General features: G+C 55.9%; 3 protein-coding genes across 3 annotated transcripts; 2 read left to right on the top strand and 1 right to left on the bottom strand.

Moving 5' to 3' along the window:
* Nucleotides 1-942: 942 nt before the first annotated feature.
* On the top strand, nucleotides 943-6527 carry CFAP410 (cilia and flagella associated protein 410). Its single transcript, XM_030494051.2, has 7 exons — nucleotides 943-1100; nucleotides 1337-1355; nucleotides 2054-2100; nucleotides 2865-3094; nucleotides 3695-3866; nucleotides 4243-4336; nucleotides 5444-6527. The coding sequence occupies exons 1-7, from the start codon at nucleotides 1024-1026 to the stop codon at nucleotides 5567-5569; spliced, it is 765 nt and encodes a 254-aa protein (XP_030349911.1). The 5' UTR covers nucleotides 943-1023; the 3' UTR covers nucleotides 5570-6527.
* Nucleotides 6528-9284: 2757 nt separating this feature from the next.
* On the bottom strand, nucleotides 9285-15842 carry PFKL (phosphofructokinase, liver type). The gene is made up of 22 exons (XM_030494050.1): nucleotides 15723-15842; nucleotides 15115-15188; nucleotides 14942-15019; nucleotides 14669-14858; nucleotides 14214-14379; nucleotides 14088-14132; nucleotides 13898-14006; nucleotides 13498-13593; nucleotides 13326-13418; nucleotides 12858-12983; nucleotides 12684-12748; nucleotides 12462-12525; nucleotides 12228-12374; nucleotides 12042-12112; nucleotides 11875-11962; nucleotides 11565-11717; nucleotides 11247-11411; nucleotides 10983-11044; nucleotides 10601-10712; nucleotides 10427-10526; nucleotides 10212-10317; nucleotides 9285-10106 (listed from the first exon to the last, which is right to left on the bottom strand). Exons 1-22 carry the CDS (start codon nucleotides 15805-15807, stop codon nucleotides 9959-9961), a joined length of 2343 nt encoding a protein of 780 aa, XP_030349910.1. The 5' UTR covers nucleotides 15808-15842; the 3' UTR covers nucleotides 9285-9958.
* An 807-nt stretch (nucleotides 15843-16649) lies between these two features.
* Nucleotides 16650-18890, top strand: PROCR (protein C receptor). Its single transcript, XM_030495866.1, is given in 5 exon segments — nucleotides 16650-16701; nucleotides 16704-16820; nucleotides 16939-17175; nucleotides 17980-18246; nucleotides 18325-18890. Coding segments are annotated over 5 exon segments (786 nt in total). The 3' UTR covers nucleotides 18438-18890.
* The last annotated feature ends 5547 nt before the right edge of the window (nucleotides 18891-24437 follow it).

The following is a 24437-nucleotide window of genomic DNA, read 5'->3' as shown; positions in this document are numbered from 1 at the left end:
TGGAGGACGACAGGCCTTGGGGCTCCTGGCGTGTCAGCAGTGCTACCTGTATTTCTATAAATAAATATATAAGGTGGTGTAGAAATATGTATAAATGTGTTTTGGTTTTGCACAGTTCATATATATGTAGAGATGTCGGGGTATACATACATGAGTATATATACAAATATATTTGATTAGATATAGATACTCCTGTATATATATCCCTACATGTCATGTATAAGATACAAATATATATGTCATATATACGTCTTATAGCATCACAGAATAATTTGGGTTGGAAAGGACCTTAAGATCATCCAGTTCCAACCCCCTGCCATGGGCAGGGACGCCTCACCCTAGACCATGCGACCCAAGCCTTTGTCTGACCTCACCTTGAACACTGCAGGGATGAAGCATTTACCACTTTTTTGGGCAACCTGTTCCAGGGCCTCACCACCCTCACAGTAAAGAACTTCTTCCTTATATCTAACCTGAACTTCCCCTGTTTAAGTTTGAACCCATCACCCGTTGCCCTACCACTATGGTCCCTGATGAAGAGTCCCTCCCCAGCATCCTCATAGGCCCCCTTCGGATACTGGAAGGCTGCTCTGAGGTCTAAATATATGTGTTAGATACAAACACATATCCATAAAGGTGTAGCTAAATGTATGAAATATTCTCTAATAACACGTAATCAAATTAATAATCAAATCTACACGCAAGTACGAAGTAATTAAACACAACTACACATCAGGGAGCTTCAGCCCGCTGCAGGCAACACAGCCAAACCCAGAGCGGGCAGGGCCCCAGCGGGACACCCGGGGGGCTGTTTGGCTGCCGCCAGTGCCCGGCTCACAGCGTGCCCTCCCCGGCGGCAAGGCGGGGACGGGCAGGCAATGCAATGCAATGCAATGCAATGCAGTGCGTGCTGGAGCTCCAGCGCCCAGCCCCGGCCCGCTCCGCCCCGGCCGGGAGGAGCCTGCGCGAGTGGCGGCTCCCGCCCGTGGCGACGGTGGCGCCGGGGCCCGGCCCGGCGCGGCCATGAGGCTGACTCGGGCGGCCGTGCTGGCGCGGGCCAAGGCTGTTGCGCTCGATGGTGTCCGCCGCCTTAACTGCTGGTGGGCGCCGGCGGGGAACGGCCCGGGGCCGGGCGGGAGGCGGGGCGGGCAGCCGGGCCTGGGCCCGGGCGCGGCGCTGGGCCCCGGGGAGGGGGTACAGGCAGAGCTGGGAGCGGAGAACAAGGAGGCACATGGAGGGCTGTGCCCGAGGAGCTTTATTGGGTGCGGGCCGGGCGTTGGGGGCAGCAGGGGGGCGGCTGCCGTGCTGCCGGTGACCCCCTGCTCTCTTCCTGCAGGGGCAGCCACTTGACGGATGTAAGTACTGCGCGCCCGCGCCCGTCCTGCCGGGAGGAGCCAAGGAGGAGGAGGCCCCGCGGCTCCACGCTGCTATGGTGGAGCCCCAGCCTGTGCCCATCAGGATGGCCATAGCCTGGGGCAGCAGCCGGAGCGGGGAGGGGGTGGGGCTGACAGGATGCTGAGGCTAGGTTTGGGCTGGCTTGCTGCCAGTGGGCTGCAGTGATTTTCAGGATTGATTAGCATCTCAGAATAACCCAAACCAGAATCAAAAAGCCCATTGTTTCCAGAGAGCACTTGGAACCAATTCCTCTCCAAAGCCCTGCATGGACCCCTGGAGACCCTGAGGCCTGCCTAGTCTGTTTGGGACTTCGGATGATGTGCTTGTGTTAGGAGAGGGGTGTCTGGGGTAAGAGGGATCCTTCCCTGTGTGTGGTGGCTGGAAGCCTGCGTAGAGTTGCTGGAGCAGAAGAGCAACATGATGCTGGCTGGTGTCTGTGTTTCCACTCTTAGGCAGTGAGGGTAGAGGAGCTGCTGACTCTGCACTGATTGTCACAGCAGATCTCCCTGGTGGTATTAAGCTTGAGTTTGACTGAAGCTTGACTGAAGCAAACCTAAATTCCTGTGCTTTCTTTTATCTTGCTTGTTTGTGATTTAAATTGCCTTTTTTCTCTTTTCTGGAAGTGCCAACTTGCTGTTTCTGTCTCTTCCTGCCCCAGATATCGATATGCCGGGATTTGCCCAACATCGAGGTGATCACGTTCAGGTGACTGTCAGACTGTCAGTTTTGGAGAGGATAGGGGAAATCACCTCTCTCATGGGGTTCTGGCCTGGCCGGTGGTTTCTTACCACCTTTCTGTGGCTGTGTGTCTGAGCTGCCTGGCTCTTCATGCCCAATTTCTCAAGTGGCAGAGATGTAGAAATGATTATTCTCCTGCTGGCTCCTCTGCACCTTTCCCTTTGCTACTCAAGAAAATAGTTCCCGTTTTGAGAAGTGTTAAAACCTGTTAGGATTGTTGCTTCCTAAGTCCTATTCCATAGTTTGGATGGGGGTCTTCTGGGCCTCTGTATGGAACCAGTTTGCAGAATGCTTGTTGAAATGTTTCATGGATCTCACAGAGCTTTTAATTTCCATAAGACTCCTCCTAACAACACATGCATCTTTCCCCTGTCCTGGGGATCCAACAAGAGCCAATGCTGTCTGTAAATTTGAGCTTCTTAGCTTGGGGAATCTTATGTAGGTTCTCCTTCAGTGAGTCTGAGGAACTGCTACAGGAAAGGATGCAAATGTGACAAGCAGGCGTTTGGGGAAAGCAGAGGCTGTTTGTCACCTGCAGCAAGAGGAGAGCCTGCTTTTTTAATTCTTTCCTCTGTTAAAAGATGAAATGCTGTAAGCTGTAGGTCACTCGATGTCCCTTGCCATGCTGTGCCAGGGTGCAGAGCTGTGGGAAATGGGGCTGGAAAGCGGCTGTGCTGTACAGTGAGGGAGGGATGGGCTTACTGGTCTCTGATCCTGTGCTGCCTCTTCAGTGTGAATGGCATCTCAGACCTCGAGCCGCTGAATCAGTGCCAGAACCTGAGTGAACTCTATCTGAGGAAGAACAACATTGCAAGCCTAAATGAGCTCTTCTACCTCAAAAACCTGCCCCGGCTGAGGGTCCTGTGGCTGTCTGAAAATCCCTGTTGTGGGTCAGACCCTCACCGCTACCGAATGACGGTGCTGCGTAACCTACCCAGCCTGCAGAAGCTTGATAACCAAGGTGGGTGTTTGCAGGTAGACAGCCCCAAGCCATGGGCAGGGGGAATGGGAAACCAGTGATGTGTTGGTTCCTCTCTTTAAGGTGTCCTTTGACTCTTCCTGGAGTCAGGATGTGTTGGAGGTTGAGTGTTCCCTCTGCGAGATCCACTGCTTCTAAGCTGGTTTCTGCCTTCTCTTCCCTGCAGTGCTAGAGTTAATGCTACTGGGACTGAGAGCGCCTCATTATAGCTTAGATAGTACCACTAATTATTGGTTTATAGAGCTCTCTCCTTAGCTGTGGCAAAACAAAGATTCTGTAATTTATGCTGGCATAAAAAAAGAAGCTTTTCCATCTAGTAGCTCTAATGTGGTGGCTTTTGGAGCCTTTTCCAGAGACAAGAAGTGGCAAATCATATTTGCAGCCCTCCATGATACCTTTGTCACTTTGATAGACTGGTGATGGCTGCCCAGTGTTCTCCTCTCGGGTTTTACTGCAGGAGGAGGATGAAAGCAGAAGGCCAGTACAAAGGATGATTTTTGGACAAAACCCCTGCAGTATATCTGTGCAGCAGTAGTACCCACCCCATTAGAGATGCTGCCTTCCTTGTTTTGGCTTTTGCAGCTGTGACAGAGGAAGAACTGTCCCAGGCCCTGGTTGATGGTGAGGAGATCACGGCCCCACCAGCAAGGAGGAATGTGGGGAATGGCTTCCCTGAGTCCACTGAATCCAGTGCTGCTGAATCCACCACAGATACCGAGAGCGAACTGCTGAACTTCAGTCTGGAAGAGACAAAGTGAGGGCTTGCTTGTGAGCTGTTAGGATTTCTGGGCTGAACTCATGTGTAGCATGAAAGGAACCCTGGCAGCCAAACCTGATACTCCATGGGCCAGGCCTGCAGCTGGTGTGGATTCCCATTGTTCCAGTTATGGTGCTGGAGTTGTGCTGGTTTAATAGCACTTGTGGGTTTTATAGCTGTGTGGATGTCACTTCATGTGGGAGTTTTACTTGGGGTGTTGGTTTGTAGGCAATGGTGGTGTGAGAACAGATGTGTCTCCAGTCCTTCAGCTACATGCTTTGTGCATGGTTGCCCATTGATTAGAAGGGATTGGCCTGGCAGAGTAAGGTTCTCCCAGCTGGTCATAACATTTGTTTTTCCTCCCCTTCTTTAGCAAAATCCGAGAGGAGCTTGGTATGAAGCCTGTTCCCAAGGATAAATTTTCCTCCTTTTCACCTCGAGAGACAGACTGTAACCGCAAGAAGAGAGTGAGTATCTCCTAAAGACCAAACTGCTTTTCATTGTGTGCAGTTCTGGGCCCCACCATTTAAGAATGATGTTAAGGTACTCAAATGCTTCTAGAGGAGGGCAATAAAACTGCTGGCAGGGCTGGAAGGAATGTCCTGTGAGGAGTGGCTCAGGACTTCGGGTTTGTCTAGTTTGGAGAAAAGGAGGCTGAGGGGCAATCCCATTGCTCTCTACAGCTTCCCGGGGAGGGGAAGTGGAAAGGGAGGTGCTCATTTCTTCTGCTTGGGATCCAGTGATAGGACATGTGGAAATCATCATAGAATCATAGAATGGTTTGGGTTGGAAGGGACCTTAAAGCTCATCCAGTTCTAACCCCCTGCCACGGGCAGGGACACCTTCCACTAGGGCAGGTTGCTCCAAGCCCCGTCCAGCCTGGCCTTGAACACTGCCAGGGATGGGGCCTAAGAAATAAGAAGAAATAAGAAAAATCAAAGTAGTCTAAATGTTATTTCATTGGCTTCTCTAAGTGCATGCGCGTTTACCTCCACTGAAGCTCTCTCCTTATTTGAAGGTCGGTAGGAGATAAACTGCTCCCAGCTCACCCACCTCAAAGCTCAACAGCATTACCAAGAGTTTGCTACAAGTCTTGCTCCACGAGTACAGTGCTGCTGAATGATGTGCAAGGGTTGGGCTGGGGACCTTCAAGGGTTTCTTCCAGCTTGTGCTTTCACCATTCTACCAGCTCTTTATTCCTCAGATCAGAGAGTTCCTGTCCTTTCCCATCCTACATGCGGTCACGCTGGATAGAGAGAGAGGGTGGCTGCTCGTGAATGTGCTTTTCCTTACAGAAGGCAGTTGGGAGGGTGGCCGGGAGCCAGAGGCATGTGGGCAGTCTGCAGGACTGGGCGGATGGGTTTGTCCTGCATTCCAGTTAGCCTCCTCACACGCAGTCTCTGCCCCTGTTTGCCCTGAGGGCTTGGTTGTTCTGTCCGTGTAGCTGCAGGTGGCTGTTGCAAACTGGTGGTGGTGGAGTTCCTAGAAAGAGCAGCTTTTTAAAAATCAAGTGTGTTTTTCTGGCCTTGGTGTTAACATGCTTGCATAAAGCAGTGCCTGTCTCATTCCAACAGAACAATGTCCTGAATGCCATCCTGCTTCTCACAAAGGAACTGGATGCAGAGGGTCTGGAGATCATCCATCAGACAGTGGGGAGGAGGCTCCAGGCCTTTCGGAAGAAGGAGCTGCAAGAGGAGTGACAGTGCCCATTACAAACCTCCCTGGAGAACCAGCCAGACCTGCAGCACCATTCTGCTCACACATGCCTGGCTGCAGCCAAAGCCTCAGTGTTTCCCTCTGTGCTTTCCCTGTGGAGGGGCTGGACTGGGACGCTGCTGGCTGCCTCTGCAGCTCCTGACATCGCCCCTGGCTGTGCACATCACGCTGGGGCTGGTAGCGCCTGACCCAGCTCTCGGGAGCTTTCCTGCTTGTGTAGCAGGCTCTGTTAACATTTCTATCTCATGTTGCTGGGGCTGTTTGATGGGAGCTGCAGGTGAATCAGCAAAGCAGAAGTGAGCGGGGCTGCAGTGAGTGGTGCCACTGTGCTGTGCGATCGAAGGGGGATGGCAAAGCCTGCCGACGGCCAGAAAGGTCACTGCTTGTTGGTGGCTCCCTGTCAGATTGATCCTTGGCCAGCCTCTGTGTGTAGCACGCTCTGAAGGCAGTTTCTACCACAAAGATATGATTTTGTGAAGTCTATTGGAGAGACGCTGCCTGAAATGATCACCAAGAACTGTCTGGTGCAGATGGTGAAGGTCAATGTCAAATTCTGTATTTATCTTCAACTCCTGACTTCTTTTGGTCCGCATTAGCAATGTGCAGCATCTGACTTGGCGGTCAGGCAGCCCAAAGAAAAGCTGATGCAGCCTCGGTGAAACAGCAATTACTCTCTCCCAGATCCTGAACGTTCAGCTCTACTCACCCCCTCATGCCCCTGCAGGCATTAGAGCAGCTTAAGGAAACAACATCAGAGTAAAAAGCCCTTGGGCACTTTGCAGGTAGGAGAAGACAAACCAGGCGTTACTGTCCGGCTTGCACAGGCATCAGGAGTTGGTGTTTTTCCTTAATTGAAAAAGCTGCATTTACTAAGATTTTATAGAGCTCCTAAATACAAACTGAAATGTTGTGACATACCAAATAAAACCAATTATCCCTCTAGGATGCGTCACTTGTGGCTGGGCTTCAGCAAATGTAGTGAGAACAACTGACTCTGGGCATTGCTCCATTACGTCTGGTTCATGGCTTGCATTGTTATCCCTGTGGAGCAGGAGGAGGGCTGTGGGCCCCTGTGCCTTCCCGCTTCACTGGACCTGGGAAATGGCTCACCAGCCTCTGGTGTGGGTTGGTAGCACACTGGGCTGCTGCAGGGGCTGCTTTCAAAGGCACTGTGGTATTTGGGAATCTTCTTGCAGCCACGGGTCCACACGGAGCAAAGGAAGCAAAGGAGATGGGTGAGTAAAGCTCACTTGCTTGTGCATAGGTGCAAAGGGAGGGTAATGGCCCCTCAGACACAGGATGTGAATCCTGTGTGCTGCTCAGCTGTGGACCCCAGTGCTGTGCAGGGGACATGGCCTTTTCCATGTCCCCACTCTCCCTGTTTGTCATGCTGCCAGGAAGGAAGGAATGCTCATCCTAGGGGATGATGACAGCTCTGTGTCTACAATCCTGTTGACTTGACATTGGTGGGAGGGTGCGCAGTTTGACCCTCATCACTTGGGTGAGGATTGCTGAGGCATTTAACTCCTCAGATGACCTAGATCTTGCCTTCTGCGTCAAACCTAGTTTAAAAGGCCAGTGTGATTTATACTGTACCAGACCTCCCTTGACAGCCAGGGCCCAAGAGACTTACCCGTCATCTTGTTTGCATCTTACCCTTGTGCTGAGGGCAAGCCCTCTCCCAGGCTGTCTCGGTGGCAGTAGCCGTGCCTGTACAAGTTGGGGGGAACAGAGGAGCTGCTCTTTGGGCATGCCAGACCCCCCCATACCCCAGCTTTGCTGGAAGGAGAGTGATCAAAGCGCCATCGTTTGTCACCGAGGCTCCTTCGCTATGAGGGTGCCTAACGGAGCAATCGCCATGGCCTGAGGCTGCTCTGGCACGGTTCCTCCCCGCTCCACTGGAGAAGCTGGGCTGTTAATCCCTGACAGCACGACTGTCCCCGAGCTCTCGCCGCTTACGTGCTGCGCTCTTCATACTTGGCGGCTGCGGGTGCTCCCGCTGCCAGGCGAGCTGCCCTTGATGCTCCCAGCCACTCTTTGCAGGATGACCCCGCAGCATCCTGCTCGCTCTTGGCACAGCCTGGGGGGAGCCTGGCCCCTTTGCCTCGTGCCTTTTCACCCCAGGGACCTGGCAGCCTGCCCTTCGCTGAAAGATGCTCGTGCCTTTTTGTCCTGCCTTCTCTACGGGGAGGGTGGGAAGCTGGGCCTGGGCTCGATGTGCTGGGGAGCTCGGGTGCACAGTCACTATGTCCCCTCCTGCTTGTCCTGGTAGGGCACGGGGTGGTTGCTCCCCACAAGATAGGAGGGCTGTGCTTGCCAGGAGTTTGGCAATGCAGGCTTTTATTTTTGGGGTGGAAACGAAGTGTTAAGGCTGCGGTGACGCTTGTCCAGGTGGGGACGCCTCCTTCCCCATTCACAGGCTAAACCGGGCTGTGGTGCCACGCCAGCCCATCCACTGCCCTGCCTGCTGCTGAGAGCTTTTTGGCATGACTTGCTTTCACCTGCACCTTTTGCCTTAGCAGGGGTATCAAGTAGTGAAGGAAAATGTTTCCCCATGGTGGAAAATACCAGCGGCTGTGGATACAGCATGAACTTGTGCTTAAACTGTCCCTGGGGACTCTTGGATGTTGAGGCAGGCGAATGGGGCCACTGGGGCTTCTCAGAAGCACACAAAGGATGGTGTGATAGGACAAAGAGTAATGGGTTTAAACTAAAACAGGGGAAGTTCAGGTTAGATGTAAGGAAGAAGTTCTTTACTGTGAGGGTGGTGAGGCACTGGAACAGGTTGCCCAAAAAAGTGGTAAACGCTCCATCCCTGGCAGTGTTCAAGACAAGGTTGGACAGAGCCTTGGGTGACATGTTCTAGTGTGAGGCGTCCCTGCCCATGGCAGGGGATTGGAACTAGATGATCTTAAGGTCCTTTCCAACTCAAATCATTCTGTGACTCTATGATTCTATTTCCCACTCACCAGTGCTGGCAGGAGCAGCCAGGTCTCTGCCTGGGGTCCCCATAGCAGATACTCGGCCACGAATAGCAGTGATGCTGCCTCCATCACCAAGGCCTGCTAATTCTCTGTATGTCCAGCTCTGGCAGGGAAAATACAGTAGTTATGATCTTCCTCCAGAGCCTAAAACAAGTAACGGGGCCAGCTAGGGGAAAAGCACTGAAATCAGGGCTGGAGGAAAGAACTTATCACTTGGGGACAACTCCATGGGGAGGAAAACATAACTGCGTGTTCCGTGTTCAACCCAAAACACTGGGAAGCATCATCCTGGTGCTGGCCATGTCCCAGGGGCTGGAGCCATCAGCCTGAAGCACTGGGAGGGAAGCGGCCTGGGAATGGGGCTATGTGCGTCCATCTGGCATCGGCTGAGCCGAGCAGTGCACGCGGGAGCCGGCACGCTTGGCAGCTGCCCTGGGAAACTGCCTTAACAAACAAACATAGCGCCTCCATAAATCACTTCTGCGCTTTCTTTGAAGGTGGGAACCAAAACAAAGGAGAAGCAATTTTCCTCCAGGATTGCGAAGTCTGACCGCAGAGGGATGCTGACGTCCCATTCTCCCAGGCTTTGAGGATGCATGAAGCAGAGAAACCTCATGGCCAGGCGTTATTCCATGGCAAACCATCTGGCTTCATTCACCCCATCCTAAACACAGGTCTCCCCGCCACGGCGCGCAATGACCACTCTCCAGCAAGACAGGTTTGGCTCCAGCAGGTTTTATCTCTAGAGGAGGAGAGCAGCGCCACGAATGGTACAAGATTTTGGGAGTGAGATGACGGACACAGCACCCGGGGCCGCATGGTGACGTTCACAGCCAAGCATCATGCAAGGTGGCTGGGAAAAAGGGGCTTGCTAGGAGCAGTGCTGTGTGCTGAGCCCTCGAGACACCCCACAGGCCAAACACCATGGGAGGATGGAGCTTTACCAGGGCCCTGAGGGCAGCTGAAAGCCCCCGGGAGCAGCCCCTACCCACTCCGGGATGGCACCGCATCCTCCTTGGCTCCCCTCCTGCACACAGGGCAGGTGACTAACAGCAGCAGTTGGCTCAGGCGGTCAAGCCACTAAATAAGGAATCAAGATACCCCATCATTAAATAATAGGAATGAACTATTAAGGAAGACAAAGGGTCTGGGTTCTGGAGCAGGGCTCTAGCAACACCTCTTCTCTGCACCTGCACAGGAACCAGACCCTGGACCAGCGTTTTGGGGCAGGATTGTGCTGGTTTGGGAACTGCGACCAGGCTCTGCCTGCTTTAAGGGGTCGACGGCAAAGCTACAGGGCTACTGAGAACAGGGGACCTGGTGCTCCCCGAGCAGCATGTGGGGATGGAGATGACACAGGGCGGGGGGCTATGGCTTGGGCTGGTGGGACTAGAAGCCCTTCTCGATGCTGAGTGTGCGGCGGGTGACGTGCTCCATCGTTCCCGAGATGTACTCGGTCAGACTGATCTGGTAGTTGGCGAGCATCTTCAGCATCAGCCGCAGGTTCAGCCACCACTGCTCCTGGGGCAGCCTGTGCCTGCACAGGGGGAGACATGGCTCTAGTGTGGCCCCAGGGACAACCCGGGAGAGGTGTCCCCCCTGGGACCTGGTGAGCCGCTGGGGCACAGGGATGGGGACTTACTCAAAATCAGTGACTTTCTTCAGCTCGGTCACAGGGCTGAAGGCCACCACCTTCTTCCTGAGCCCGATCACACAGGCAGACTCTGGTGAGTTGGCAAACGTGCGCCCTGGGAGGGAGATGGATGCTGCTGACCATGGCCACCTCACCAGAGCCCGGCTGCCCAGTGCCACCAGCCTCCTCCCACTCCACCTCGGGACCCCCAGCCCTCGGCTCACCCTTGCTGTAGGCCTCCTGCAGCTTCTCTGACATCCACAGCACCGCCTTCACTCCCAGCTTGGTCCCATAGTTCCGGTCAAAGGGGGTTGGGGCTCCCCCCTGGGGACAAACAAACGGCAATGTCAAACCTGCCATTGTCTTGGGGACAGCACATGTTGCCCCATCCCCTGTACCTGCTGGAGGTGGCCCAGGACATTAATCCTGCAGTCGAAGATGCCTTTGCCCTCAGAGGAGTAGAGGTTGTAGAGGAACTCGGTGGTGTAGTGCTCGTGGCACTTCTCATTCCTGCGGGAACAGAGGGAAGGGATTAGGGGCATCCCCAGGAGGTTCCCTGAACACCTTTTTTGCTGCCCCAGCTCATCTCCCCAGCAGGACGCTGGGGCAGGAGGGGAGACAGCAGCAGAGGCTTCCCAGTGCAGGACTGTCCCCTATCTGAATGCCCACCCTGCCAAACCCCACTGCACCCAAGGACCCTCTCTGGCCACAGGGAGGGCTCAGCTCCAGCCTCGCTCCCTACCACAGGGGTGGGTTTTGCAGTGAGCATCCCCAACTCACCGCAGCACCAGCCCTCTCTGTATATCCGTCTTCATTTTGTCAGTCAAGTGCTCCACGTTGGCCTGCAAGATGAACACACAGCCATCCTGGGTCCCTCTGCTCCTCTTGTTTGGACCCAAGTGCCACCAACATCAACCCAGCAGCTTCCCAGGGCTTGGCCATGTTCCCCCACATCCTGCCCCGACCCAGAGCCCTCCCTTTCCAAGTTCTTCTTCTTATTTTACCCAAATGATACTGCCAGAAAGCAGGTCCTGTCCTGCTCACCTTCAGGTCGTGGATGGTGAAGGGATCTTCGTAGACATAGGCAGCATCGGCACCCACCGCGATGCCGGTGACCGTCGACAGGTACCCACAGTAGCCCCCCATCGTCTCCACGATGAAGACACGGCGCTTGGTGCCTGAGGCCGACTGCTTGATGCGGTCACAGCTCTGTGCAGAGAGAAAGGGGGGGTCACACCAGGAAAACTCGCCTCTGCAGCCCAGGATGGGAGCCTGGTTCATTCCCAATGTGCCATCCCAAAACATGATGGGACCCGGTGGAGCAGGACGGCTCTGGCAGCTGCCCCCTGCCCCGTCCCTCACCTCCATGGCCGCGTTGACAGCGGTGTCCGAGCCCAGGCTGAAGTCGGTCCCAGGCACGTTGTTGCTGATGGTGGCGGGGATGACGCACATGACGATGCAGAGCTCCTCGTACTGCCCGCGGGCCTCCACCAGCTGCAGCACCCCCTCGTAGGCCTGCAAGCAGCCCAGAGCTGGGGAGATGCTGGCCCCAGGGATGAATCCACACCCCAAAAGGGATGCCCTGGGGTGCCTGCACCACAGCCCCCTCCGAAACAGGGTTGACAGCCCGCCCCAGCCCCCTCCGAAACAGGGTTGAGGATTGCCTCTGCACCTCGAACCCCCCGATGACCAGCAGCCCCTGGATGTTGAATTTCCGCACGTTCTCCACGATCTTTTCCATGCAGGTCTTGGGCAGCGTCCTGGGGGAAACGGAGGAGAGACCGTGAGGTGAGGACAGGGGTAATCCCCTCCCCTACACCCCTCTGGGGCTGCGCTTACCGCTTGGTGCCCAGCATGGACCCACCACGTCCCAGCCAGCCCGCCACGTCGTGCCAGCCCACCTCACGGATCTGCAAAGCAGCAGAGCTCAGTTTTGGGGTGAGAGAAACACCCTGTCACCCCCCTCCAAGCCCAAACCCATCCCCCTGGGCAATCTGCAGCACCCAGGCTCACCATGCTGCTTACCTGCCCCTTGGACAAGCCCTCGAAGCCGTCGCTCACCACGTAGACAGTGTGCCCCTGGCAGATGCCGATTCGCACAGCCGACCTGACGGCAGCGTTCATGCCGGCAGCGGGGGCACCCACGTTCAGGATGGCCAGGCTGAAAGGGCTCTGTGGGGACAGCGATGGGGACAGCACATGGGTGCGTGTCCCCCAAGGTGGGGACGGTGACCCCTGCGGCTCTCCATCCCTCCTCACCTTCTCCTGCGCTGGCTTCTGGTGCGCCAACAGCTTGTAGATGTTCCAGTTGTTCTCAAAGCTCCTGCAAGGACAAAGCAGTGTGGCCCCGACCGACATCTAGACCCCAGGAAGGGAGGGGGGATGCCCTTCCAGGAGCAGGAGCCAGTGGTTTCCTTCCAAAGAGAAGCCCCCATCCCAGCACATCCTTTTGGCCACCTCATCCCAGTCCCTGTTCCTCACCTCCCACGGAGCTGGATGGCCTCATCAAACCTCTTCTCATCCATGGCCTTCTGCACATCCTTTGTCTTTGGTTGAGGGGGGAGAGAGAACAGCACCATGACACCCCTGCTTGTGGGGAAGGGGAGCAGGACCCACACCCAGCAGGATGGCACACCTCATCCTCCCGGTACTCACCACCTGGACACACTCCATGAGCGGCAGCCGCACCGACTGGTTCCCCGAGAGGCTCACCACGCAGGCCGGCGTGTCCGGCGTGGCCTCCAGCAGCGCCATCACTGCCTCCATCCCCATCTTGCTGCTCTGCAAAGGGAAAGGGGCACCCGGCGCCCTGTGACACCAGGGCCACCCTATGCCAGCTGGCTGGGGTGCTCCCACAGGCTCAGAAACCGCGTGGCTGCTTGCACAGCTGATTTACAGCCAGGGAGCTGTTGGTTTTATTTAAAAACCTGTGGAATTTGAAGCATATGAGGGAAAATGGGCACATTGTTCTGCAGTGCTGAGCCTGTGGGGACGACCTGAGCCTCATCCCAAGCTGGCAAGTCCTTTGCAAAGGGCAGAAGCAAAGCAGGAACAGGGTTCCCCAAGCTGCCTGCTCCTTTCTGCAGGGCGACTCTCCCTGTATCACCCTCACCCCAGACCTACCAGCACACGGTCAAAGGCTGATGGAGTCCCTCCGCGCTGCACGTGGCCGAGGACGGTGACCCGTGTGTCGAAACCCAAGCGCTGCACCACCAGCTGCAGAGAAGAGAGGAGGTCACACAGGATCCCACTGGTCACTGCGGGTGCTGTAGCGGGTGCTGGAGCAGCCACTTACATCCTTCACATAGTTGGAGGAGATAGGTTTGCCATTGCGGTCGATGGCACCCTCGGCGATGATGATGATGTTGAGCCGTGAGCCTCTGCTGCGCGTCTGGTGCAAGGGAAAGAAATCAGCCATCATGGTTAGCCAAAAATCACCAGCAGCTGAGTCCCAGCATCCTTCCACCCTCCCCACCATCGGCTGGGTCTGGATGCCCAAGCACACAAGGCAGCGCTGCCCCTGGCACATGAGGGCTGGATTTGCACTCAGCTGAGTGCCCCGTTTCACAGGGACAATAGTGGGAGCTCCCGAAGCTTCGCAGGGGCTGGCCACAGGCCACAGGGCTCAGCCCCGGTCCCTGCGGGGATGCACCAGAGAGAAAAGGGGGATGGGACCATAGGAACCCCGTTCTCACCTCCCCAAGCCTCTCGCACATGAGGTCCTCCCAGCCATCCTCTGGAGGGGATTCAGGGATGAAGAGCCAGTCTGCACCTGAGGCCAAGCCAGACACCAGCGCCAGGTACCTGCGGGGACATCACAGTGGCAGCACCAGCCCTGACACGTAGCATCCCATCCCATCCCATCAATAGGCTTCCCCATCTTACCCGCAGTGGCGGCCCATCACCTCCAGCACGAAGGTCCGCTGGTGGCTGCAAGGACACAGATGGGAGGAGATGAAGAGCGGGTGTGACGCCCAGGGTGGTGCAGAGTCCAGCCCCCAGCCCACTCACCTCTGCGCCGTGGTGGTGATGGCGTCGATCACCTCCATGATGCGGTGTAGCGCCGAGTCGGTGCCGATGGTCATGTCAGTGCCGCAGAAATCGTTGTCAATGGAGCCCACCAGCCCCACGATGTTCAGGCGGCAGTTCTCCCGCGCCACCTCCTCGCTGATCTGCCCTGTGGGGGGGGATGCCCGTGCCACCAGTTATTTTAGGGTGCTGCCATTCCCTGCCCCAGCATTGGGCTGGAGGCACCCAGCCCTAACTGGAGCTCATAGAATCAACTAGATTGGAAAAGACCTTTAAGATAACCAAGTCCAACCATTACCCCAGGACTGTCAAGACACCACTAAACCACATGGTGGTGGTACCATATCATGGTGATATGGGTGAAACCTCTGGACCTCAACGCCCCTTGAATGCTTTCACTCTACACACCCAGGGTTTTTGGGAGGGGGGTCACCCACCGTCTCGGACCAGCTCCTCCAGCAGCCCACCCCACTCGGAGCGGAAGATGTCGGCGCCCGTGAGGCTGCCATCCCCACCGATGACACAGAGATTGGTGATGCCGTGCTCCACCAGGTTACGGGCAGCCCGCAGGCGGCCCGCACGCGTGGTGAAGGCTTTGCAGCGGGCGCTGCCGATCACCGTCCCGCCCTGCAGAGAGAAAGGGGGAACACAGCTCGTCACACAGGTTTGGGGGGGGATTTGGGGGTCCCATGCCCACTGCTGATCCTCACCAGCTGGATGATGTTGGAGACGCTGAGCCAGTTGGCTTGCTTGATGTTGTCCCCCCCCTCCACCAGCCCCTCGTAGCCCTGCGGAGAAGCAGGAGGAAGAGATGAGAGGGTACCCTGGCACAGGGGGGGCAGTTCCCCCCGACCTGTGATGGGGAGCGGGTGGGTACCCCAACCTCATAGATGAGGAAGACCTTGGCTCCCACATATATCCCCATGCGGGTGACGGCGCGGACGGCAGCGTTCATCCCTGGAAAGGCAAGATATGAACCAGGATGGCCTTGAGGGACCCTGTGTCCCAGAGAAGACCGGATCATAGAGATGACCCTGAGGTGTCCCCTTGAGGAGCAGGGGGCCCGCGCAGGCAGAGACCGGGGAAACTCAGTGCAGGGATGAGAGCTGCAGATGAGCAGCTGCCTGCGAGCGAGGCGCACTACAGGCGCACTACAAACACCGGTTTATCCCAGGGAGGGGGGGGGGACGACCCCTCCATCGGGCTTCCCACGGGAGGCTGCTCCCGGGGGAGCGATGGGGACAGGGAAGCGCCGCGGGTGGGATGCACCGAGCGGGAAACACGGGAGGAACGTGCGTTTGTGTGTGTGTCCGTGTCCGTGTCCCTGCTGCGCCCGCCCCGGGCGTCCGGGGAGGAGCTGCGCTCCCCGAGGACTCCGGCCCCGCCGCGCCCGCGGGGGCCGGGGCTGAAACGGCCACGGGCGCGCAACCCCGACGGGGCGAGACCACCGTGTCCGATGTCCCCGCTCTCCCCCCGGCCGAGACCCCCCACCTTGCGCGTCGCCGCCGCTGGTGAGCACGGCGATGGCCATGCCGGCCCCGGCCATCCGCAGCCGCTCCAGCTCCGCCGCCGCCATCGCTGCGCTCCCGGCACCGGCGCCGCCGGACACGCCTCCGATACTGGACACGCCCCCCCCCGCGGTGAGGACACGCCCCCCCCCGCGGCACGCCGCAACGTGCGGTGCCGGTGCGCCCGCCCCGCAGCGCGGCGTTTTAATGCGCATCTCGGACCGTGTAAACGCTAAACTACAGCTCCTGCAGGCGCCAGAGCGAGCCCTGACAGGCGTTTCGCGGTCCCGAACCCCCGCCCTGCCCGTGGTGCAGGGATGCTGCATCCTTAGAACCGCGTCCTTCCAGGGATACGGGGGGGTCGTGTCGCACCAGCGCTTGCCGGGAGCACCGGCGCTGGACGTCCTCGCCAGGCCCCCCATGGGTGCAGCATGGGGCTGTGGGGCTGCTTCCCTCCATCCTTCCCTTCGCCTCCTGGAATGGTCCCCCGCTGCTGTGTTTCCCCGCTGGCATCGTACATTCAAGGGGCAATGGGTTTAAACTTGAACAGGGGAAGTTCAGGTTAGACATTAGTAAGAAGTTCTTCCCTGTGAGGGTGTGGAGGCGCTGGCACAGGGTGCCCAGAGAAGCTGTGGCTGCCCCATCCCTGGCAGTGTTCAAGGCCAGGATGGACACAGGGGCTTGGAGCAACCTGCTCTAGTGGAAGGTGCCCACTGCTTGTGGCAGGGGTTTGGAACTGGATGATATTAAAGTCCCTTCCTTTCTGTGATTCTATGATTCTATGACTCAAGGGGCTCGTCCCCAAGGGATGGGGAAACTGAGGCAGGCGCTGACTGCTCACTCTCCTGTGAGCTCAGAGCCTTAGGGCATGTCTGGCAGGGAAGGGGTGCGTGTGGCTCGGGCTAAGGAAATGGGAGAGACCTGGCCGGACTCCCACTCTCCTCCTCCCGCAGCCCCACCTCCCTGTCCTGCTTAACTCCCCGCCAGGCCAGCCGTGGGGCCACCATTCCAGTCCCCATCCCCACAATGCTCCGGTTGCTGCTGCTCTGCGGGGCCCTGGGCTGTGGGGCGGACCAGGCGGGTAAGGCAAGGACACGGTGGTGGCTGGGGTTGGAGGGACTTGGGGTTGGCATGGGGTGACACCCATGGGTTTTAGGGGAGGGGATGAGGCGGTGGGTGATGTCTGGTGTCTCCCGCAGCCCCGCTCACCTTCACCATGCTGCAGCAGACCCGTGTCTCCAAAGGCAGCTCTGAATTCTGGGGGAATGCCAGCCTGGATGGGCAGCTCAGCCATCTCCTGGAAGGGCTTAATGTCACCCAGGTGCTGCCGCTGGAGCCTCCGGATGCCTGGGCCAGGCGGCAGCAGGATGTGACCACCTACCTGGACTACTTCGGCCAGCTGGTGAAGCTCTTCAGCAAAGAGAGGCCTATCAACTGTGAGTGGTACCCTGGGAGGGCACAGGCATGGGTCCTAATGGGGAAGAGGAGCCCCCCCTTCACCGCCTGGCCACAGGGACAGCTGGGCAAAGGGATGGGAACACGGCCACGTGCAAATCCTCTCTCTGGGCAAAAGGAGCCCTTCTGCTGAGCTGGGAATTTCTTACCCAGAGCCCACCCTGGGAATAGGATGGTGTTCAATCTCCTCCTGCCCCTTGGGAAAAGGCCTGCACCCTGCCTGTACTTTGCCTTCATTCCTCTCTGCACCCTGCCTGCATCCCATCTGCATCCTGCAGCTGCTGTGGGAGGTGTGGGATGCTGATGGCAATGGCTTCGTGTCCCTGCTTGCATTGCTCCTGATGTTCCTGTCCAGGCTATGTTTCCCCTTCATTTCCTTTTTTACCCCCAAACCAGTTTTGCCCCAGCTCCGCATTTCCTTACCTGGCCCTTAGGAAGCACTTTCTCACCTCGGGGTCTCTCCTTGCCCGGTGTCCCCATGATCCCTGTGCCACATCCTTCCATGATGGCAAGGAATAGCTCACTCTGTGCCGAAAACCCGCCCGTCTCTGTGACACTGAAGCTGTGCTGTACACAGATAAGGAAGGGGAAGATAAAGCACAGTGCCCATCTGTTGGGAAAAGTTGCCCTTGCAGCTAAACCGAGTGAAAACAGATCAGCAGCTGGGTCTTGTGGTGTAAGGCTGAGACCTCACAAACTCAGTGCACAGCTTGATGCTGGTGACAACCATGGGCTGCCAAGGGTAGGAACATGCTGACCCTGACCCGCTCCCTCTGTCCCCACAGACACCCAGAGCCTGTGCTGCCACCTCGGCTGCCGCCTCTTCCCCAATGGCACAGCCCAAAGCTTCTACGAGGTGACACTCAACGGGACAGCTTTCCTGAGCTTCCATGTCCCCAATGCCACTTGGGAGCGGCGCTGGCCCGGCAGGGATGCGGTGGCCACCTTTGCTGAGAGGGAGCTGATGAAGTACCCCAAAACCACCCGGGATCTCCAGCATTTCCTCAACACCACCTGTGTGGGCATCCTGCAGGCTCAGAGTGCTGCGTCGGGTCCGTGCCAGGTTTGGGAGGGGAGATGGTGGCTCGGTGGGGATGAGCCCTGTCTCACCTCCATCCCTCTTATTGCAGGTAAACAGAGCAGCCGGTCGCACACCCCGCTGGTGCTGGGCCTGATCCTGGGGACCTTCGCCTTGCTGGGCATGGCTGTAGGGATCTTCTTGTGCACAGGAGGGAGCTGCTAGCGGAGACAGCGGTCCCACATCACCCTGTGGAGGCAGGGAATGGACCCATCTTCCTCCTGTGGAGGCAGGGACCAAGCCTGTGCCACACAAGGGTTATGTCTCCCCAGCACCGCAGGCTTTGCTCCCAAAAGACATCGGTGGGTTCCCTGCCTAGTCCAAGCTGGGCTGACCCCCCCAAGCAGCAGTGCCCTGCGCTGGGGATGGTCCCCACACCAGGCTGGTGTCATGCACTGAGTCTTAACACTGAAATACACGTGGCACGGATGGAAAAAGATGGGGAAGCAAGATGGGTGAAATCAGCAGGAGGAACAACCAAGTATGGGTTTAAAAGGATGGCATCATACCCTCATTTATCCCTGTTTGATAGGGATAAACACACAGGAGGGCGGATGTCAGGCTCTGTGGCAGTGCTTGGAGATGTCGTGTAATAAAACCACCCATCAGCTCTCCCAGCGCATTTGGTTGCTCTCATTTCTCCCCCCAGCGCTGACGTGGGGCTGCAGATCCATCAGAGGGAAGGCAGACACGGGGAGGGCAGGGTTGCTTTGGTTTGACTCAATTAAGTCGCTTCTCCACTGGCCAAGCAGCAATGCTTCGTTTAGTGCTCATTCCCTCATCTTTGTATGAGGCATCGGGGCTGAGCACAGGCAGCTGTAACAGGACAGTCTGTCCTGGCAGATTAACGTGCTCTGTCATCCCATAAGGATGCTGTCAGAGGGATACAGGAGCAGGGGGATGCCAGGCATGGGGAGATGCACTGGGACCCCAAGGTGAGAAACCACTCCCCAAGGACCAGCTAAAGACATGCAGAGCTCTGTTACTAGTGCTACTGTGTTATTAGTACAACAGCATTCATTGCATTATTTTCCGTTTCTGCAATCTAAATCAGAGATAAAAGCTCTTTGACTGTTTAGACTTTGGTTACATTAATAATTAAACTCTTGGCTGCATTTCCCTTTCACCCATAGCAAGATTTTGAGCACATCAGCCCTCTCATGCCTGTCTCCGTTGCACCGAAGGCAAGAAGGGCTGGGGATGAGCCAGGAGCTGGCTTGGGCCACTGAAAGATGGGACAGCTTAGGAGCAAGGAGCTTTTCTGGATTAACTTCCAGCTCGTTCCTTTCTAAATACCCTTTCCTGCAGCTCAAAGAAAGGATGGGCAGGGGGGAAGATGGGAAGAGAGATGCAAGACAGGAAGGGGATGGGAAGATAACATAGTGGTTGCCCTTAAGGAGGTCTCCAAAGACCACATCTCATCACACTGGCCACCAGCCACAGCACAAGCAGCTCCGCCAGGCTCCCGGGCAGGGGCTGAAGCGCTCCCCACCCTCCAGCCAGCTCCTTTGCACAAAGGGAATGGCAGCCAAGAGGTCACAGGATCCAAAACAAGGCTGAGGCACATGAATGTCACTGCTTGGCCTCGAAAGAAGTGTCCTTGGCCAGCAGCTTTGCTGTGGGCTGAGCACTACATGTCCCTGCTGCGGGCACCAGGGGACAGGAGGCTGATGCTGAAGGTTAAATGATGTAGGCTTGCTCCCCACAAAGGGATAAGAACTCTTGTAGCCAGCTTTCAGCAGGGAGAAACTGCTGCATTCCCAGCTCTGCCCCAGGATTCGGACTTGGGGCATCACTGTTACCTGCACGTGGAGGCAGATGTTGCACCATGGTCCTAAGACACGGAGAGATTCTCATACCAAGTGTGTCACTGGACACAGACTGGCAGCAGGGATGATGGCACCGGGGACAGACCCAGGCTGGAAAAACTGGGGAGGTCTGGAACAACAGGGCTTGTTTTGCTTATGAAACGCATCATCTTTTGGACAGATGAGGAAGTCTCCACTTTAAAGCTGTGTAAAAGCCTTTTTCCTACCCCCAGTCCTTGGTGCACGTTGGCTGCAGCAGGAGAGAGCTCCAGAAAGAAGCAGACTTTGCTGCTGGTCTCGAGTCTCTGGCAGTGCTCACAAGGAGATGGGGCAGCACCCAGCAGGGGGGATCCCTCTGGAACGGCAGAATCCCAAGAAACAGCCTCATCTCAAACTGTGCCCATGGGCAACGCACCCAAAGCTGCAGGGCCACCTCCCTGGTGGTGACCAGCACCCGTGCTCAATGCAGACATGGTGGCCAAGAGCAGGGGGTATGGTGGTAGCATCTGCTCCAGCACATTATAGACCCAGAATCTCTCTTCCTTATCCCAAATCGCCTCATAACAGGGTCACTAATACCTGGTCCCCATGTACCAGCTCTGAGGTGTACTATGGCACATCTATGGCTGATCCTCTCCCAGATTTAGCTATTCTTCTGCCCTTGATCACAGCCTGGGACAGGCACCAACACTTAACTGCGTATCCTGTCAACTGAGGGTTGTTTTTAGTTTGCTACTTGTTTTGCTTCCTGCAGGAGGGCGAACAAGCCCACACACAGACCTTCAGAGGCTTTAACCCCAAAGCAGCATCTTCCCTAGAGAAAACCATCCTAGTCATCTGCACCGATCATCGCATGAGGCTTTGCCTTCCATGCGCCATATGGTTTCCATCACTGCGCTCTGCTATCACTGGTTTGGATAAGGGTTGAGATAAGACGCCCAGCTTTGAACATTGTTCCAGTGAGTAAGATGATGCCAATGTGCTGAGAACCAGCTTTCCCTTTCACTCACGGCCCACGGGGTGAGAGGCTTTGCAACACCTCCAGCCAGCCCTCCTTGAGCAAAGGATGCTTTTTTGGGGGCAACATAGTTTTGGGGGTGGAAGCTGTTTGGTATCTGCTTTCTAGCAGCATCCTAATTCAGCATGAGTGAGCAGGTCCCTGGAAACACTTAGCAGGGGAAAGGGCTGCGCTAGTGCGTGCCTCCTTCATAGGGCATATGGATGCCCAGGACCCATCACTACCCTCTTCCCTTTCCTCTCACCTCCCAGGCTAGTGTGCCTGACCACACCAGAGGAAACAGACGAGAAAGCTGGCTGCTGGCCACGGTCAACACCGAGCAGGGCTACGTGGCACTGGGGATGAACGGAAGCTTCTGGGCAGCGGGATAGCACCAGTGCTGCCACACCTCCTGCCCTGCCCCAACAGGGCTGTCCCCTCCCTGGGGACCGCTTTGGGCTGAGTAAGCCATCCGCTGCTCCTGCCATGGGAGCAGAAAGGGACACTGCTGTCTAGAAAGCACATTAAAGACTCCAGGGAGGAATTATCACTTCCATCTTCCCTTCAAAGCCAGGGACCCCCCTGATCCTCAGCCATTTGAGCAGATGTATTCAGAAACTCTGCAGATCTACGTGCCTTCAGAGCAATTTTATCCTGGCATCAGTCACTTTTCCCCTCTTTCCTCCCTCCCTCCCCTGGCTGTCTCTCACAAGCAGAAACGTTTAGACACACATAGATAAGTACTTTAAAATAACAAGCTGTTAAGTAAAAACAAAAGAAAAAACAAACACTGTACTTACAGAGAAGTTTCCATGGAGAAGAAACACTTTTCCACTCCCTGCTCAGACTTGGGGATGAGGGAACATTCTATGCAAGTAATGCCACTTGCTGTAGTGAGAAGAAAGACAGCAGTGGCCTTCTGCATGGCTAAAGCCCTTGGGGTCAAACCATACCTTTGGGCCAGACTGCTCCCCAGGACCCACATACATAATGTTGAAGCTCTTGCGTGCAGCCCCAAGGTGGCCAGTGGTATCCTGGGGTGCATTAGAAAGAACATGGCCAGCAGGTCAAGGAGGTGATCCTCTCCCTCTGCTCTGCCCTTGTGAGGCCTCACCTGGAATGCTGCATCCAGCTTTGGGCTCCCCAGTAGAAGGCAGACACACAATTCCTGGAGCAGGTCCAGCAAAAGGCTACTAGAAAGGGTCTGGAGCATCTTTCATGTGAGGAAAGGCTGAAGGAGCTGGGCTTGTTCAGCCTAGGGAAGAGAAGGCCCAGGGGGGATCTGATCAGTGTGTGGAAGTATCCAAAGGGAGGGTGTCAAGAGGATGAGTCTGAGCTCTTCTCAGTGGTGCCAGGACATAGGACAAGAGGCAGTGAGCATAAACTAGAGGAAGCCGCACCTGAACATGAGGAAGAACTTCTTTACCATAAGGGCGATTGAGCACTGGAATAGGGTGCCCAGAGAGGTTGTGGAGTCTCCTTCCCTGGAGATACTGAAGAACCACCTGGACACAATCCTGAGCAATGCACTCCAGGTGACCCTGCCTGAGCAGGGAGGCTGAATTAGATGACCCCCAGTGGTCCCTTTCAGCCTCAGCTGGTTCAATTCTGTGAACATCTAAGCCTCAATGCTCCCAAGAAGCATTTATGAATGATGAAGGGGTACATGCACTCTAAGACTCACTCACACCAGCTAAACGCTACTGAAATGTAAGATGCAGGATGTCACAGACACTGAACAGCTTCCACACCCTCCCCAGCCAGACACCCTGGGGCCTTTGGAAGACAAATACTTCCCCCCATGATGCTGGAAGCAGCACAAGATTCCTCAGACAAGTGGACAAAACCAAATGGAAGTGTTTGAAGCAGACCCTGGCAAGCACTAGTGTACGCTGGTGCCTGCAGAGAAAGCATGGAAATCCTGGAAGTTTTGTCTGAAGGTGGGAAAAGGCGGAGGACCCCAGCTCTGCACAAAGCAGGGGGGGAAGAGGAAGGAAGCAGAGCTGCTTGCTATGATTTGGGGCTTTCTTTCCTGTTCTGATTCTCACCCTTGTAAAGGCTGGGGCTTTGCAGCTACTGTTGTTCTGCACAGCACTGACTCTCACAGGAGTACAGACTCACAATGAAAATTAAAACAACCTACAAAGGAAGGAAAACAATTAGCAGGAAAAGCAGCAGCAGTAGGAACAAGTACTCATGCCTGAAATAAACACGCTGTCTGCTGCTAGGGGTGCAGGTAGGAAAGGTTACACCACCTTCTGGGAAGTTGAGGCTTTAGTGTCAAATCCCAGCTTATGGCTTTACTGCTACAGGTGAGCACTGGCAGCATGGCTGTGCGCCAGTGGAATAGCAAGGCAATCATCAAACAGATCCTTGAGGGGCTGAGATAACAGGAACCAGCCCCATGCACAGGGATATCTTAAGGAGGCTTTCTTTGAAATCTGGGGTTTCTTAGAGTTTCTTAGACACCTAATCTAAAGGGGGGATGTGGGGACAGAGCTGCCTACACACACCTGGAAAGCGGCGGTCATCATGTGCGCAGACACTCAATGGTAGCAGCCTCAGCTGGGATTAAAGCTCACACTTACAGATTTAGAGGAGGACAAGCATTGAGACCAAAGGCTTGACATCCCAGGTTTGTCTTGTCCCCCTCTCAGCTGCTCCTGAAGCCCCTGCTTCACTCTGCCAAGGCAAACGTAGAAAGCATCCAACAGGAAACCTTCCCGGTGCTGCTGCTTCCGCTGCGTCAGCTCCCGCTGGAGCAGAGGGGTTGGGTGGGACATTGCTAGACCACGGGCAGCACACAAGGGCTGGGCCAGAGCTGCTCTCCACCTTCCCAAGCTCGCATACGAGCTACTTAAAGTCCACAGTGAAGAAAACCAAACAACACAAAACAACCTACCTCGAGTTTCCTGCTGCTGCTTCCAGCAAGCATTTCCATGTGTTAAAACTCACTTATCATCCAGGTCTCGGGCATGTCCCGAGGTATAATGATGTAAGGATCCCACTTTACAGCTCCCAAGAGCCCCAAGGGAGGAAGCAGAATGCTGCCCTACACCAACAACAGACTCATTTCTCTTGCTGCCTACAGCCCTGTCAGTGAAGCTGTCTCTGACTGACGCAGGCACCTCAGAGAAGTCATTTAGCTACCAGTCCTGAAGAATGTGCGGAGATGAGCATCTGATGAGGATACACAAGCAAGCAGAGTCTTCATGACAGAGACCAGAGCAGCACATGAACCTCCCCACCAGGTTACCAGGCCCTCAACTAGTTCAAATACAGCAGCTACAGAGCTTTTGCTGGTATTAACAGCTGTAGTTTCACCCTTTACAGCAGCTCACGGCTTAGTTCATGGAAAGG

Source organism: Strigops habroptila, chromosome 8 (assembly GCF_004027225.2).
Source record: "Strigops habroptila isolate Jane chromosome 8, bStrHab1.2.pri, whole genome shotgun sequence".
Lineage (NCBI taxonomy): Eukaryota > Metazoa > Chordata > Aves > Psittaciformes > Psittacidae > Strigops > Strigops habroptila.
This window is presented reverse-complemented; position numbering and strand designations above follow the sequence as displayed.